The sequence below is a fragment of the Acinonyx jubatus genome, chromosome B1 (genome assembly GCF_027475565.1).
Source record: "Acinonyx jubatus isolate Ajub_Pintada_27869175 chromosome B1, VMU_Ajub_asm_v1.0, whole genome shotgun sequence".
NCBI classification, from domain to species: domain Eukaryota; kingdom Metazoa; phylum Chordata; class Mammalia; order Carnivora; family Felidae; genus Acinonyx; species Acinonyx jubatus.
In genome coordinates, this window is record NC_069382.1 from 201,366,847 (window position 1) to 201,380,882 (window position 14,036).

The 14,036-nt window shown below is 57.7% G+C and overlaps 1 protein-coding gene and 1 long non-coding RNA gene across 5 annotated transcripts in view; one reads left to right on the plus strand and one right to left on the minus strand.

The window, feature by feature from the left end:
* GAK (cyclin G associated kinase) overlaps positions 1-14,036 on the plus strand; it is a 53,789-nt gene that overhangs the window by 25,091 nt on the left and 14,662 nt on the right. For all 4 annotated transcript variants that reach the window (XM_027062104.2, XM_027062301.2, XM_027062439.2 and 1 more), the window contains 6 exons: positions 709-799; positions 2,754-2,877; positions 10,080-10,129; positions 10,695-10,843; positions 11,398-11,520; positions 12,634-12,767. In XM_027062104.2, the coding sequence (XP_026917905.1) occupies positions 709-799; positions 2,754-2,877; positions 10,080-10,129; positions 10,695-10,843; positions 11,398-11,520; positions 12,634-12,767 (671 nt within the window). The remainder of the gene's footprint in view (positions 1-708; positions 800-2,753; positions 2,878-10,079; positions 10,130-10,694; positions 10,844-11,397; positions 11,521-12,633; positions 12,768-14,036) is intronic.
* LOC113600292 (uncharacterized) lies at positions 4,663-10,700 on the minus strand. Its single transcript, XR_003421297.2, has 3 exons — positions 8,349-10,700; positions 5,279-5,516; positions 4,663-5,176 (listed from the first exon to the last, which is right to left on the minus strand). It is a non-coding gene; the product is annotated as an uncharacterized LOC113600292 (long non-coding RNA).

The window sequence follows — 14,036 nt, forward strand, 5'->3', positions numbered from 1 at the left end:
GGTCGTATTTTGTAAAGCTTCACCAAAAACTCTAAAGCACATTACCGAGTAACTTATAAAACAAGTAACCGGCAGAAACTGCATCTTCCCTGAGACTGAGGAAGGCTGAGGAAGGCTGAGGCCGCCCCAAGGGGGCTGGGCAGGAGGCCTGCGCCGAGCACCTTGCCTCCGGGCTGCACGAATCTCTTCGAGGCTCCAGCCCCACACTGGCCTCGGGCTCAGCTCGCGAAAGAGCCTCACTGTGCACAGCCTACTGCCCTGCTCCTGTGGCAGCCAGAGGGCGCGAGCCGACTGAGTCTGGGTGCACCTCCCCACACAAGATGCCTCAGCCCCGAGGGTCTGCCGTCTGCCCTGCGTCGCCGTGGAGGCTTGGCGTGCGGTGGGCGTGCAGGGAGTACTTGCAGAGTTGGGCAGGTTCACGGCTGCCTCCTCTGTGTTAGGTGTGTGCCCGAGCACGTCGGCACATGGGCAGGTCACTTGTCAGTGTGGTCTGCCTTTTGGTTCAGCTGGGCTGTTCAGAGTCCGGTAAGTTCTCTTGGATGTTTTAGTAAGTCAGGTAGAGAGACCTAGGTTAACTGGGTGGCCAGCGTACCTGGGGCCCACAGGTACCTTGTGCCAGCATCTGAAGGTTTTCTGTTTGGGGAGGAGCCACCTGAACCCTGGCCCCGGCCTCTGGAGATTGATTATTTGCATTTGGAATCATTGCAGCTCCTAGAGCAGAATGGGGGCTATGGGAATGCTGTCCCGTCTCGAGGGCCTCCCCACCTCGGGGGCTCCAGCAGCGGTGGCTACGGTGGAGGTGAGTGCCCCCTGCCTTGTGCCCCCCCCCCCATTTGCCCCTGGGGTTACCATGCTCCCGCTGTGTGCAGCGCACCTGACAGCAAGACACAGGCTACGTGTTCAGGGCCCCCAGGACCACCCTCAGGTTCAGATTCCCTGGAACCGCCAGGACTCAATGGAACTGACACACTCAGGACCACAGGGGACAGGGGAAGAGGCGTGAGCATCAGCTGTCCTCTCCCGACACCATCAGGGCGGTACCGGTCCTCTGTAGCGTGGAGTGACAACTGGCGGTGGCCACACGGGCACTGCCACCCACCCGCGTGGCTCACTCCGCCTCGGAGGCCCACAGCCGCTCTGTAAGTCACTTCTTGGCGTGTAGAGGAGGGCGTGCCTTGAAGGGCAGAGAGTAGCCAGGAGGACAAGTACGTCAGAAGGGGGGTGTGGGGAATAGAGCGGCCATGGTAGGATCTGGGGGGCTGGAGGGCTCCGAGTGGGGACTCAGACAGGGGATGGCGGAGGGTCGGCTCTGGCAGCAGTGGAGGTGAGGCCGGCGGCCTTCTATAGCTCAGGTCACGTGTGGTGAGCGACCTCTACTCCCCTCGGCCAGTGTGTATCAGGATGGGTTGGGTACCCAGCAGTGGCATAACTGTGTCCCCACAGAAGCCCTCAGCCTGAGCTCTGTGTGGCCATGCCTTGGAAAGCTCTGGAAGGCCATGCCAGGACGTGCTTCTCTGCCACAGGCCCCCGTGCTCGTCCCCCACCTCTCATTCTTCGGGGCGTGGAGTCCTGGGTCCTTCAGCTGTCCCCGCCAGCCAGCAGGACCTGTGCCCTGGGCGCTCCATATCCGTGCACAGTGGGCCCTGGGTGCCTCCCTGAGTGTCCCGTGTGTGGGGCTGCCTCATCTGCCATGGCGGGGGGCGGCGGGGGCGGGAGGGGGGGGGGGATTCTCAAGGCCCCAAGGGATGACCCTGCCGCACACGTGCTCACACCACATGAGCGGTGGTGCCTGGCCAGGGCTGGGCCAGCTGCTGCCTAGTGACGAACCAACAGAAACATCTCACGTGTGGGCCATGTCGTCCAGCCTCGTCCCAGCTGCGGGCCGGCCGTCTGGCAGCTGGTGCTGCTGCTTTACGCACAGAGGCTGCCAGAGAGGCCCCCGCGGCACAGATGCAGTCGTAGATCATGCTCGTCTCTTCACACCAGCGTCTCCCACCTGAGCCCCCTTTGATGACCCCGCCGTTGAGGCCCTGGGGTTTCAGGGACTGCCTTCTTTTGCTACCACCCTGTTCTCATCCAGGCAGCCGTGTCCTGCAGGTGCCCCCCGTTTGGAGCTGTGGTCAGGAGCCTGGGCTCTATGCCAGCAGCCCTGTCCCTGCAAAAGATAGAATTGTGCCCCAGGCATGCCCAAGGTCTACCATGTGGCCTGTGGCCTGTGGCCTGGCTTGGGGTGACCGGGCCTCCCCCCTGTCCGGCCCACCCCATGTTCTCCCCCCTCATCCTTCCCCACCCTTTCCTACTCTAAGCGTCTGTGGTGTCTGTGTCCACCAGGCTGCCTCCCCTTCGCTGGTCCCCTCAGCGTGAGTTAGTGCACTGGAGGGGCCCAGCTGGCATCCAGTGCATGCTGGGAATGGGCTGGTGGGACATCACCGAGAATGGAGGGCCACGTGTGCCCAGAGGGACCAGCTCCTCTTCACGGGGCCCAGCTTCTGCCCTGGGGACAGAGCAGCTGGCTCGGCACTTTGTGGGTGCTGGGCAGGGCGGGGCTCCCCCCCAGGCTCAGGCAGCATTTGGCTGGTTTCGTTCCTGTGCCTGGATACTGTGCGCTGATGGTCGGGCTTGACAGGAAGCGGGGCTCCCTGCCCGTTCTGGTTCTCCCGTCTCCCCAGGAGCTGGCTCCCACCTACGCCTCGCGGCCCCGCCTCCAGCCCCGGGCCGTCCTGTGACTTGAGCCAACTTGTCTTTGCTTCCAGGCCTGGCGCTTGCCGAGTACGACCAGCCCTATGGCGGGCTCCTGGATATCCTGCGGGGGGGCACCGAGCGCCTCTTCACAAACATCAAGGACACCTCCTCCAAGGTCATCCAGTCCGTTGCCAAGTGAGTGAGGGCACGTGGGCACGGCGTCTAGATGACAGTGACAGCACGTGGTCTCTTTGTAGTAGGGGTTTCCCGACCTTTGGGCTCTGTCCCGCCTCCAAACCTGGCAGGACCTGCACTTGAGGCTGCTGGTGAGCATGCGATGCCATCGGCACCGGCTGGGCCATCAGCCTCGTGGGCCCAGGCAGGGGGGTGGCGCTGCCCGATGGGGGTGCCTCGGCCACCCGTTCCCACCCCTGCCGCGGAGGGGCACATGGGAGTGCCCGAAGCCACGGGGCCCTGCCACTCTCGCCCCCGGGAGGTCTTTTCCATGGAGAACCTGAGCCGCTAGCCTCAGCGCTTCCCTTGCACCGGGACAGTGCCCCTCGCATTTGTGTGGTTTCTTCTCCGTGGCGTGGAGCAAGGGGGACAGTGGAGGGGCCCAGGATACCTCACGACCGCAGGCCCACTCGGGCTGCTTGGGCTTGAGCGTGTGGGTAAATCAAGTCGCTTTGTGAGCAGGTTGTTGAGGGGAGTGCACATGTGCACAATTGGGGGCTACCCTCTCATCCTGGACACTGGCCCGAGGCCCTTGTGGCCAGCACACATGGTCTGCGTTTGCCAGATCCTCCGGAGGCATCTCCACTATGCCTCGGGAGCTCCCCGGGAGCCTCACAGGCCCGGGTCTCCAGCACGCTGCCTCCCACAGGCCAGCTCAGGGATGTCAGCGTCCACGTGAGGCTCTGCTTCTCTGTGCCGATGGTTTCAGGGGATGATCCGTGGGAGCTGGTTCTCAGGCGGGGGGTCAGGACCCTTGTTCTCTGTAGTTACCACGCGTGTCTGATTGCGTGGAGGCTCCTCGGCTTTCCCTGTTCTTGTGTGTGCGCACACACCAGCCGCGGACGACACAGGTAGAGTCGCACACACGTTGCGTGAGCACGCGCACACCTGTGTGAGTGGTGCATGTGTGAGCACTGTGTTATATAGCAGCGCGCACGCAGTCTCCAATGCAGCTTTATGTAACGACGAGAGACTTGATTTCTACTGGCTGTGGATCAGTGTCCCAGGCCACGCCTTGTCGAAGGAGCTCTCCGGGTCTGTCCCTGGGGTCAGGAGCAGTCCGGCTGCTGTGGCTCACGTTCTGGTTGGGGGGCCCAGACAGAACAGGCGGGGCCGCCTGTGGCCTGTAGGCTCGCCTGCCGTCTGCCGGTGCTTCTCCACTTGCGCCTCCGATGAGGGGCGACCTCGCACGGTGCCGCCATGTCGTGGGCCCCTCCATGTGGCTCACCCCGCGGGCGGTCATCCTCTGCATGTTGCGCGGCCACAGCACCGGCAGGGCGGGCGGCAGGTCTCATCCCGGCAGGTGACGTTGCAGGGGTCTTGGGGCCGGCTTCTGGGACCGGAGGGCTCTGGAGCCATAGCCCCTGACGACGACGACGAGCGGGAGGTTCCTGAACGCGGGAGAAACTACTCAAGTCTCTCTGAAAAAGGCGCACCAGCTGTGCGGAAGCCCCGTTTCTTGCTGGGCCTCAGGCGTGAGGCGGGTCCAGCATTTCACGGCCTCTCCGCTGAGGTGCAGGGAGAGAGCAGACAGGCCTCGGCTGCCAGCCTCTCCGGGGCGGGTGCGGGGGCTGGGTGCCCGTGGCCCGCTGTGCGACCAGGATGCTGGCGCCCCGAGAAGCCAGGGCTGGGAGGCGGTGCGGCGGGAGGGGGAGGGTTTGGTGCCACATGCTCGTGCACTCGTGCACTGCTCTTAAAAGCAGTTTTGAGAAACGAAGGAACGTAAAATCATTGCTTGTGTGCGTGTTTTTCTTTTAACATTTTTTAATTTTGAGAGTAAGCGTGTGAGCAGGGGAGGGGCAGAGAGGGAGAGAAGCCCAGGCAGGCTCCCTGCTATCGGCCCACATGGGGCTTGAACTCACGAACCGTGCGATCACGACTTGAGCTGAAATCGAGAGTCGCACGCTCCACCGGCTGCACCCCAGGGGCCCCCGTTGCGTGTCAGTTTAGAGGTGGTGGTGGTTCGCTTCTGGATTTAGCTGCTGTTGCGACTGACTCTGGGTTTGTGCAGCTATCTTACACCCTCAAGTGGAATATTAACAAAAAGTAATAACCCTAAGAGCGCACCTCCGACGGGCGGCACAAGCAGAATGCGGTCTGTGCCTCGGGATGGCGGCCTGGGGATGTTAGCGGATGTGCCTCGGGGCGCGGGCGCACCAGTCTGGGAGGCTGCTCGGGGTCATCCCGGTGCGATGGTGAGATCGGAGCGCGGACGAGGATGAAACAGGGTATCGCCCGGTGTCCTCGGGATCAAAGGTTTCTAGAACAAGAGAAAGAGGATACGTGTCAGGGTCCCGGGACCATCCCCAGGGTGGAAGGTTTGCCGAAGGACACCCAAGACTGGGAGCGGAGTCGTCCTCACAGCTGGGATTTTCCTCAGAGATAGGACGCGGGTCAGCGGATCAGCGCTGGGAAAAGGCTCCCGGCATAAAGTGTGAGGGAACAGGCGGGGCTTCCCGAGTCCTCGGCCGTGGCGTCACGTGGGAGGTGCTTGATTCCCCACCGGAGCCGCTGTAGCACAGGTGAAGCGTTGTCACCCAGGGTGTGGGTTGCGGCTGCTCTTGGGCACCCTTCGCTGAGCACACACCAGCCTCCGGACTCTAGAGGGAAAACAGATGTGAGCATAAGCACGTCTTGGTGCAAGCAGTCTGGGCACAGGGGCCACTCCTGCCAGTTCTAGGAACAGCGAGGACCCTCCTGAACCGGCAGCCGCAGCCGAGGACCAACTTGGAAGCAGGCCTCTCAGGGTGAGAGGCTCGGCCTGCGTAACTGTCTTCCGCCCGGCCTGCAGATGCCTCGGATACCGACAGACTCGGGAGCTTACGGTGAAGCAGACAAACCCGAGGCTGACCCTGACGGGCCATCTGTCTAGCCAGCACGCAGACAGCCAGAGCCTCGGACGGGGGAATGGCAGAAGACGGTGGTGCTGGCCCTTTCCTCAGATGTGACCAGTAGCGGTGACGTCTGTGCACGTGACCACCAGGGCCCGGCAGCCATGCTCTGTCCCTCACCGGGCCCGCCAGCCGTGTCCACCAAGGGAGTTCTCCGTTTGGGTCCCCTGTGGGGTCTGTGGCCACCGCACAGCTCCACGTGCCCCAGGAGGGCCCAGTTAAGTAAGGCCTTGGTGCAGGTGGCGTTGGGCATTAACTGACTCTCCGGGGCCATTGAGCAGCCCAGCCCCTCTCTGGTACAGCCAGAGCCCTTTCATAGCGCGCGTGGGCCCAGGAGTCCTGGGAGGCCTCTCCCTGGAGGAGGGCCTCCCTGTGCACGCAGACCCAGCACACGCAGCCAGCGTGTGCCCACGGCCGCTCTGTGTCCCGGGGGCCGGGGCCCAGGTCCAGAGCGTGTGTGGCCCGTGGGCCTGTGGATGTGCACGTCTGCTCACACGTGTTTCTCTTTCTGTGACCTGCCTGATTGAAGTTTTTGTTTTATTGGTATTGTACGTTCTGTTTTTAAGTGTTTATTTTGAGGGAGAGAGTGCACATGCACGAGTGGGGGCGGGACAGAGAGGGAGGAAGAGAGTCCCAAGCAGGCTCTGCACTGTTGGCACAGAGCTCGACGCAGGGCTCTGTGCCACGAACCTCAAGATCATGACCTGAGCCGAAATCAGAAATCGGTGCTCAACTGACTGAGCCACCCAGGCGCCCCTGAGAGAGGTTTTTTTTTTTTTAATGTTTTCTAATGTTTATTTTTGAGAGACAGGACATGAGCGGGGAGAGGGGCAGAGACAGAGGGACATACAGAATCCGAAGCAGGCTGCAGGCTCTGAGCTGTCAGCATAGAGACTGATGCAGGGCTTGGACCCATGAACTGTGAGATCATGACCTGAGCCAAAGTCGGACACTCAACTGAGCCACCCACGTGCTCCGGGAGAGCTAATTTTTTTTTTTTAATTTATTTTTTTTTAATTTATTTTTAATTTTTTTTAAATTTAAAATTTTTTTTTTAATTTTTTTAATTTTTAATTTAAATTTTAAATTTAATTTTTTTAATTTTAACATTTACTTATTTTTGAGACAGAGAGAGACAGAGCATGAACGGGGGAGGGTCAGAGAGAGAGGGAGACACAGAATCCGAAACAGGCTCCAGGCTCTGAGCCGTCAGCACAGAGCCCGACGCGGGGCTTGAACTCACGAACCGCGAGATCATGACCTGAGCCGAAGTCGGACGCTTAACCGACTGAGCCACCCAGGCGCCCCATGGGAGAGCTAATTTTTAGATGGTATCGCTCAGTCTGTAAATTCATTGCACTATAAATAAAAATCCTGGTGTTTTTACAGATTTTGATCTTAAAATTTGTATGTAAGTTATCCAGAATTGCCAGCAGTATTTTTTTTTTTAATGAGAATAGGGGACAAACCCATTCTGTGTCACTTTTCTTCAAACACGGGTACTGTGCTGGTGTAGGTGAAGTGAGCAGACCACTAACTAGTACCCAGCTATGTGGGACTCATGTAAAACTAATGAAACCTAGAAGTCTGGAAGAAAGTCACGGGATACTTATCAAATGGTGCTGAGACCATAGGTATCTATGAAAAAATTGGATCTTTATCCAGTAACAGCTAAATACATTAATCCTGATTAATTAAAAGGTCTAATTGTCAGCAATTTTTTAGGGAAAATAAAAATATAGAGGGAGCGTTTTTCTAACAGTGGAGTAAGGTAGATTTCTTAACTCTAACAAAAATTGCGTAATATGTAGCCGTGGAAAGGATGATTATAAACTTAAAATAAAAATCTAATGTTCCTCAAAATCACATTTCTTTTAAATTTCCAAAAAGAGTTTCCCCTGGGTGGGTCATCCGGTTAAATATCTGGCTCTTGATTTCAGTTCAGGTCGTATCACGGTTTGTGGGATCGGGCCCCGCGTTGGGCTTCTGAGCACAGCGCCTGCTTCGGATTCTCTGTCTGCCTCCCTCTGTCCCTCCCTTGCTCGCTTGCTTGCACATGCACGTGCTCTCTCCCTCCTTCTCAAAATATAAACTTTTTTTAAAAAGTAAAAATAGGGGCGCCTGGGTGGCTCAGTCGGCTAAGCGTCCGACTTCGGCTGAGGTCACGATCTCGCAGTTTGTGGGTTCGAGCCCCGCGTCGGGCTCTGTGCTGACAGCTTGGAGCCTGGAGCCTGTTTCAGATTCTGTGTCTCCCTCTCTCTCTGACCCACCCCGTTCATGCTCTATCTCTCTCTCTCTCAAATATTAAACGTTAAAAAAAAAAAAAAGTAAAAAATAAATTTCCAAAAAGCTATGGCAGTGACTGGGAGTAAATACGTTTAAACCACATAACTGACAAAAGAATGGTACCTATTATGTGCAGTGAGTTATGCAAACTAGTAGGCAAAAAAAAAAAGCACAGAGGCGACTAACAGTGGCCAAACCATGAATAAACTATTAGGAGATGCTCAGCTGCATTATTATTTTGTAGGCATCACGTACATGAGCCTTGTCTGGTCCACTGTGACCGTCTGTGTCTTCTGACTGATAGTCACATGGATTCTTGGTGTCCTGGGTGGGCGCCTACCATGTCTGCTCCATTTCCTGCTCGTTGCCCGGCCTTCTGTGGCTTTAACTGGGCATTTCATAGGGTCCCTTTCTCTCTCCTTTCTTATCATATCAGTTATCCTTATTTTTAAAAAAAGTAACAGCTTTTTTACTAGTTGCTCTGGAGTTTGCAGTACATGTTTACAGCTGACCCACGTCTACACAGGCAGCCCCAACCCTCTGTCACCCCACGATGGCACTGCGCCCCATCGCTGTGCTCGTGCTAGCATTCGCTTTACCCGCACAGACGCACGCGAGTATGCGAGTCGTCGGTGCGGCAAGTGCACAGGTGGGCATGTCGTTGCCGTGGCGAGTTCGAACAAGCAGTTTTCTCCTGACTCCATCAAGAGCAACAAACATGAAAGTGTTCGTTTCACTGTCACTTCTTTGGAGTTCTTTTGTTCTTTTGTGTAGACCCCGTTTCCGACCGAATCATTCTCCTTCTCTCTGAAGAGCATTTCCTTCCAGGCAGGTCTCCTGGCAGCACTTTCTCCCAGTGTTTGGGTCACCTCTGGAGGGTGACTCCCAGGGGATGGAGTTCTGGGCTGGTGGGTGTCTCTCTCAATACTAAATATGTCACTGTGTCCTTGCTCACGTGGCTTCTGGAGAGCGGACAGGTGCACTTCCTGTCTTTGTTTCTGTGCAGGTAACGTGCTTTGTCCCTCTGTCCCCTTTGCACGTTTGTTTCCTTTGGTTTTCTGCAGTTTGAAGATGAGATGCCTGAGTGTAGGCGACTCGGTATTTATCCTGCCTGGTGTCCTCTGAGCTTCCTGGATCGTGGTTTCGCGTCTGACATGATTTGAGGGGAATGCTCAGTCCTTGTTGTTTCAGACCTTTCTTCTGTACCTGCTTTCTTTTCTCCTTCTGGTGTTCCTGTTAAACGTACGATACACCTTTTGTGGTTCCGCGTTGCCGGTGATTTTGTTCTGGGTTTTTTCAGTCTTTGTTCTCTTTGCTTTTCATTTTTTAAGGATTCTATTGATAGATCCTCTAGCTCAGAGACTTTTTCCTCGGCCATGTTCAGCCTAATCAGCCCATCAAAGGCCTGTGTTATTTCTGCCACCGAGTTTTGTGTCTCCGGCATTTCTTTTTGTTCTTTCTTAGAATTTTTATCTCTGTTCTTACGTGCTGTCTACTTTATCAGTTAGAGCCCTTAGCATATTAGTCACAGTTGGTTAAGTTCCTGGTCTGACAGTTCCAGCGTCCCTGCCATGTCTGGTTCTGATGTTTTCTCTGTCTCTTGAAACTGTGTTTTTGCCATTTGGTGGGCCTTGTAACTTTTTCTTGTGAGCCAGACATGATGTGCTGGGCCAAAAAAACTCTCTTCCGTTTTTGTTACTGTCTCCTTTCAAAGCCAGCCCCTGCAGTCACGCCTCTTCAGAATAGAAGCGCAGTAGGTTTCTACCGGCTCTCTGCCTCTCCGTCTCTTAGACGTCAGCTGCATGCACATGGCTGGAACACGCTCACACGTATACATACACACATGCGCACACAACGTTTCCCGTGAGCTGCGGCCTGAGCGGCGAGATCCCCCCAACCTCTCCAGGACCTGCTCCAGTTTAAGCTCTTGTGACTTAACTGTAGAAATTTCTGGGATTAACCAAGCGCTCTTCTTTCTAATTCCAGTTACGCAAAGGGAGACTTGGACATATCTTATATCACATCCAGAATTGCTGGTATGTTTGTCACTGTTGACCATGGGACGTGCTTCTCATTCCCTCCTGAGGACAACTCGTGGGACGCTGGCCTCCAGCATATCCCTTGCTTCAGTGTCAGGCAGAGCGTGCAGGATATGGCCTGGGGCACTTGCAGTGGACAGTGCCAGTGTCGACCCAGTTTCTCCCCCTGGTCTGGAACTTCCTGGAACTCCGAGGTCATAAAAGGGGAATGATGCAAGGCACATTTGAAACTTGGGTCTCCCGACCAAACCCACACCCAAATCTCGACCCTTGGAGACGCTGCTCTGTGGCAGGCCCTCTGACTGAACTTCTGTCCCAGAGGCACTGTCTGGAGATCCCAGAGGGTCTTGCTTGTAAATGGCAGGCATTGGAGGGGGTGGGGGTCTGTGCTCCCTCCGTTCTTGACACGCCCTGTACTCCTCAGTCAGCAGCTGGAGCGGGGGACGGCGGGTGAGGAGCAGGGGCCTGGGTGGCCGGCTGTCTTGCCACTGGCCGGTGAGGCTGCCACACACAGGCCACGTGTCCCGCCCCGTTGTGGCTGACGTGGGCTGCTCTCTTTCAGTGATGTCATTCCCAGCAGAAGGTGTGGAGTCGGCTATCAAGAACAACATAGAAGACGTCCGGTTGTTTTTGGACTCCAAGCACCCAGGACATTATGCGGTCTACAACCTCTCCCCAAGGACGTATCGGCCCTCCAAGTTTCATAACCGGGTGGGTGGCCTGGGCGCTTGCCTTCACCGCGTGCGGCTCTCTTACTGTCGGCCCTCACACCCAGCTGTGGCAGCGGGCTGGCCTCTGACAGTCCCCAGCGGCAGCTGTGGCAGCCAGCGGAGCTGGGGGGCTGGGGTACGGTGACGCGGGGCCCATGTGCAGTAGGCTGCGGGGGCAGGGCTATTCTCGCAGAAGACTCCAGAACGTGAACTGTGACGGTCACCTAAGGATGGCTAAAAATCACCGATGCCTCACTGTTCCTTGCCAGTGAGGCACATGTGAGGCCACACATGGGACACAGGTGCGGCTTCCTGACCCGAGCATGGGAAAGGACAGGTTCTCCGTTCTTTTTTGCCAAGTCTGCAAAGCTTGGTACATATTCTGGAGCACAAAACTCGGGGGCAGGAGGCCTGCAGACGTCCGTGGGCAAGGGAGGGAGGGAGGTGTGCGTGAGGCAGCGTTTGTCCAGAGTGGGCGCCCGTGGTGGGGCTCCCTGTGCTTGTGCCCCCAACTGGTGTGGGGAACCCAGGCCGAACCGAGCCCTCTGCCCATAGGTTTCCGAGTGTGGCTGGGCGGCCCGGCGGGCCCCGAACCTTCGCAGCCTGTACAGCGTTTGCAGGAACATGCACTCGTGGCTCAGGCAGGACCACAAGAACGTCTGTGTTGTGCACTGTGTGGTGAGTGGGAGGCTGCCTCATCCCTGCCCTTGATGTTGGGCATGCACCTGGGAAGAAAACATAAACCAGGGGGAGTAATCCCTGCTTTGGGGAAGCTCATGACCCGTTGAGGGGACAGAGAGCAGGAGTGATGTCCAGAATGCCGAGCAGGGGGGGGCCGGTGGGGCGGCTGGGTGTCCTGAATGCCGGTGAAGATGAGCTGAGCTGAGGTCCAGGCAGGGCGCTGTTTTCCGCTGCATAATTACAGGCCTTAACCAGTAATGGCCCAGCCCTGGCAGGACGTGGGTCACCTGCAGTGACCACTCGCGGGGGGGAAGCCTCCTTGTCCAGTGTCGAGTGTGCTACCAAACGTCAGCTGCCTGTTGGCTTCCTGAAAGCCAGGGTCTGTTTGGGACGTCCTGGGCTAGCACTGGGACTTGGGGCAGGTCGTGTGAGGAGCGGGTTCTGTCCTGGTGTCTGCAGCTGGTGGCCCCAGGCCCGGGTGCCCTGTCACGGTCCCTGTCGTTTCAAGGTAGACCCTGGAGGGAGCGGTGGCCGACTGTCCCGCATGGGCAGTGAGCCCACACAGGTGGTCCCCGTACCTTTCTTTACAGAACATGAGGGGTCTCTCCGTGTGTCACTCTGTCATCTCCCTGTGCCCTGAGGCCACTCTGCTTCATAGGACCCCCGTCTCTGCCCCTCCTTACCGTGGCTGAGGACAGTAATTTCCAGTTTCCCACCTGCACAGTGAGGGTTAGGTTTCTGGGTGTCACAGAAAGTGGGATGCTTGCCACAATGGGCCCCAGAGGTTAGTGCTGCGATTCTGGTGTTGATAAAGGTCCTCCCAGGAGGCACGATGAAGAGAGCGAGTACAGAGGGGTGGCGGTGAGCGTGAGGCCCGCTTGGGGACCGTGGTGGTGAGCAGTGTCCAGCTGGAGGGGCAGGCCATCATGTGCTTCTTGTTAAAGAGCCCCTGTCTTTCTGGATTCTGAGTTCTTGCCCCAGCAGGCGTGTCTTCCTACGTCCCCAGCCAGGGGGAGGCCCTGTGGTGGTTCTGTGGGCAAGTGTGGGGTTAGGGAGCCTGCCTTCCTGCAGCGGCGGCCGCACGAGCCTGGCCTGTGCCGCTTGTCCTAGGACGGGAGAGCTGCCTCTGCTGTGGCCGTCTGCTCCTTCCTGTGCTTCTGCCGGCTCTTCAGCACCGCAGAGGCCGCCGTGTACATGTTCAGCATGAAGCGCTGCCCACCAGGCATCTGGCCATCTCACAAAAGGTACCGGTCATCCCACCTTGGGGGTGTCGTACAGGTGTCACCCTCGGGCAGGTCGTAGCCGAGGGTGTTGAGAGGTGGGGAGACTTGAGGGCCCTTGTGCAGAAGTGGGCAGGGCCACGCAAGCTGGGGGAGCCTGTGCCCTCCTGAATCTTGGCTGGCTTCCGCAGGGACAAAGGGTGTCCCCCTGTGGGACAGGCGGGAGTCTGAGTGGCTTTGGGACAAGGCCCGAAAGTATCTGATGGGAATTTAAAGCAAGTGTTTAATGTGTTGAGGGTACCGAGGAAGGAGATAGGTAAGACACAGGAGTACGTGGTCACGTCAGAGATGGGAACCGTAAGAAGAAGTCGAACGCAAGTTCCGGACCTGAGAAAGGCTGTGTCCTGGCAGCTGAGGGAGGAGCCTCGGCCTCTGGAAGGCAGGACAGGTGGCGTCACGGAGGCCAGAGCCCAAAGACAGACCACGGATGAGGGGCTGAGCAGCCGGGCCTGCCAGGCCGTGTCGAGTGGCTGCGGGAGGCAGAGCAGGAAGGCAACGTGCAGAAGCAGTAGCCGAGAAGTTCCCCGAATCAATGAGTCGCCAAACGTCCAGAGGTCAGAGGATGCAAAACAGGCAGGCGGGAAGCCGACTCAGGCTCAGCACGCCCCGTCCACTGGAGACCACACGCAGAGGTGTCGAGGTCTCGAGGTCACCAGAGGGAGAAGGCACAGACCACGCTGCTGTCCTTGTCGGACGCCCGGGGCAGCCGGGACAGACGGTTTCACAAACTGGAGTCAGCAGGTCAGCAGAGGGAATAAACGGATTAGAAAAAATGCTCACTCGCCTCAAGAAAAGACCAACGAAGAAGAAGTCAAGAACAGAGAACAGCCAGCAAGATGGTGACTGGAACACGGCCGCAGCAGGAGCCGAGCGTGAAGGGTCTGCATGTGCCAGCCTCGGGGACTGTCTGACCATATACAAGCAGGACCAGCGATGCACTGGCTGCAGGGGCCCCGCCTCTGCCGTCAGGACAGGGAAGGGTGGCCGTACAGCTGCCGCCTGATTCCTCGCCACCGGCCCTGCGGCTTCAGCCGTCCGCACGCGCTCTCTGCCTCTGCAGGTCAGGGAGTCCCGGCCCGGCTTGCACCTCCCAAGCCTGCCGTCGGGGTGCGGCCAGGCTGTGCTGTGGCACAAACCTCGCAGAGAACGTCTGCTGCTTCCTCCTCCAGCCCATGTCCAAGCTCGCTCAGGGTGTTGACAGGACTCACTCGTGTGGACAGAGATGTGGTGTGG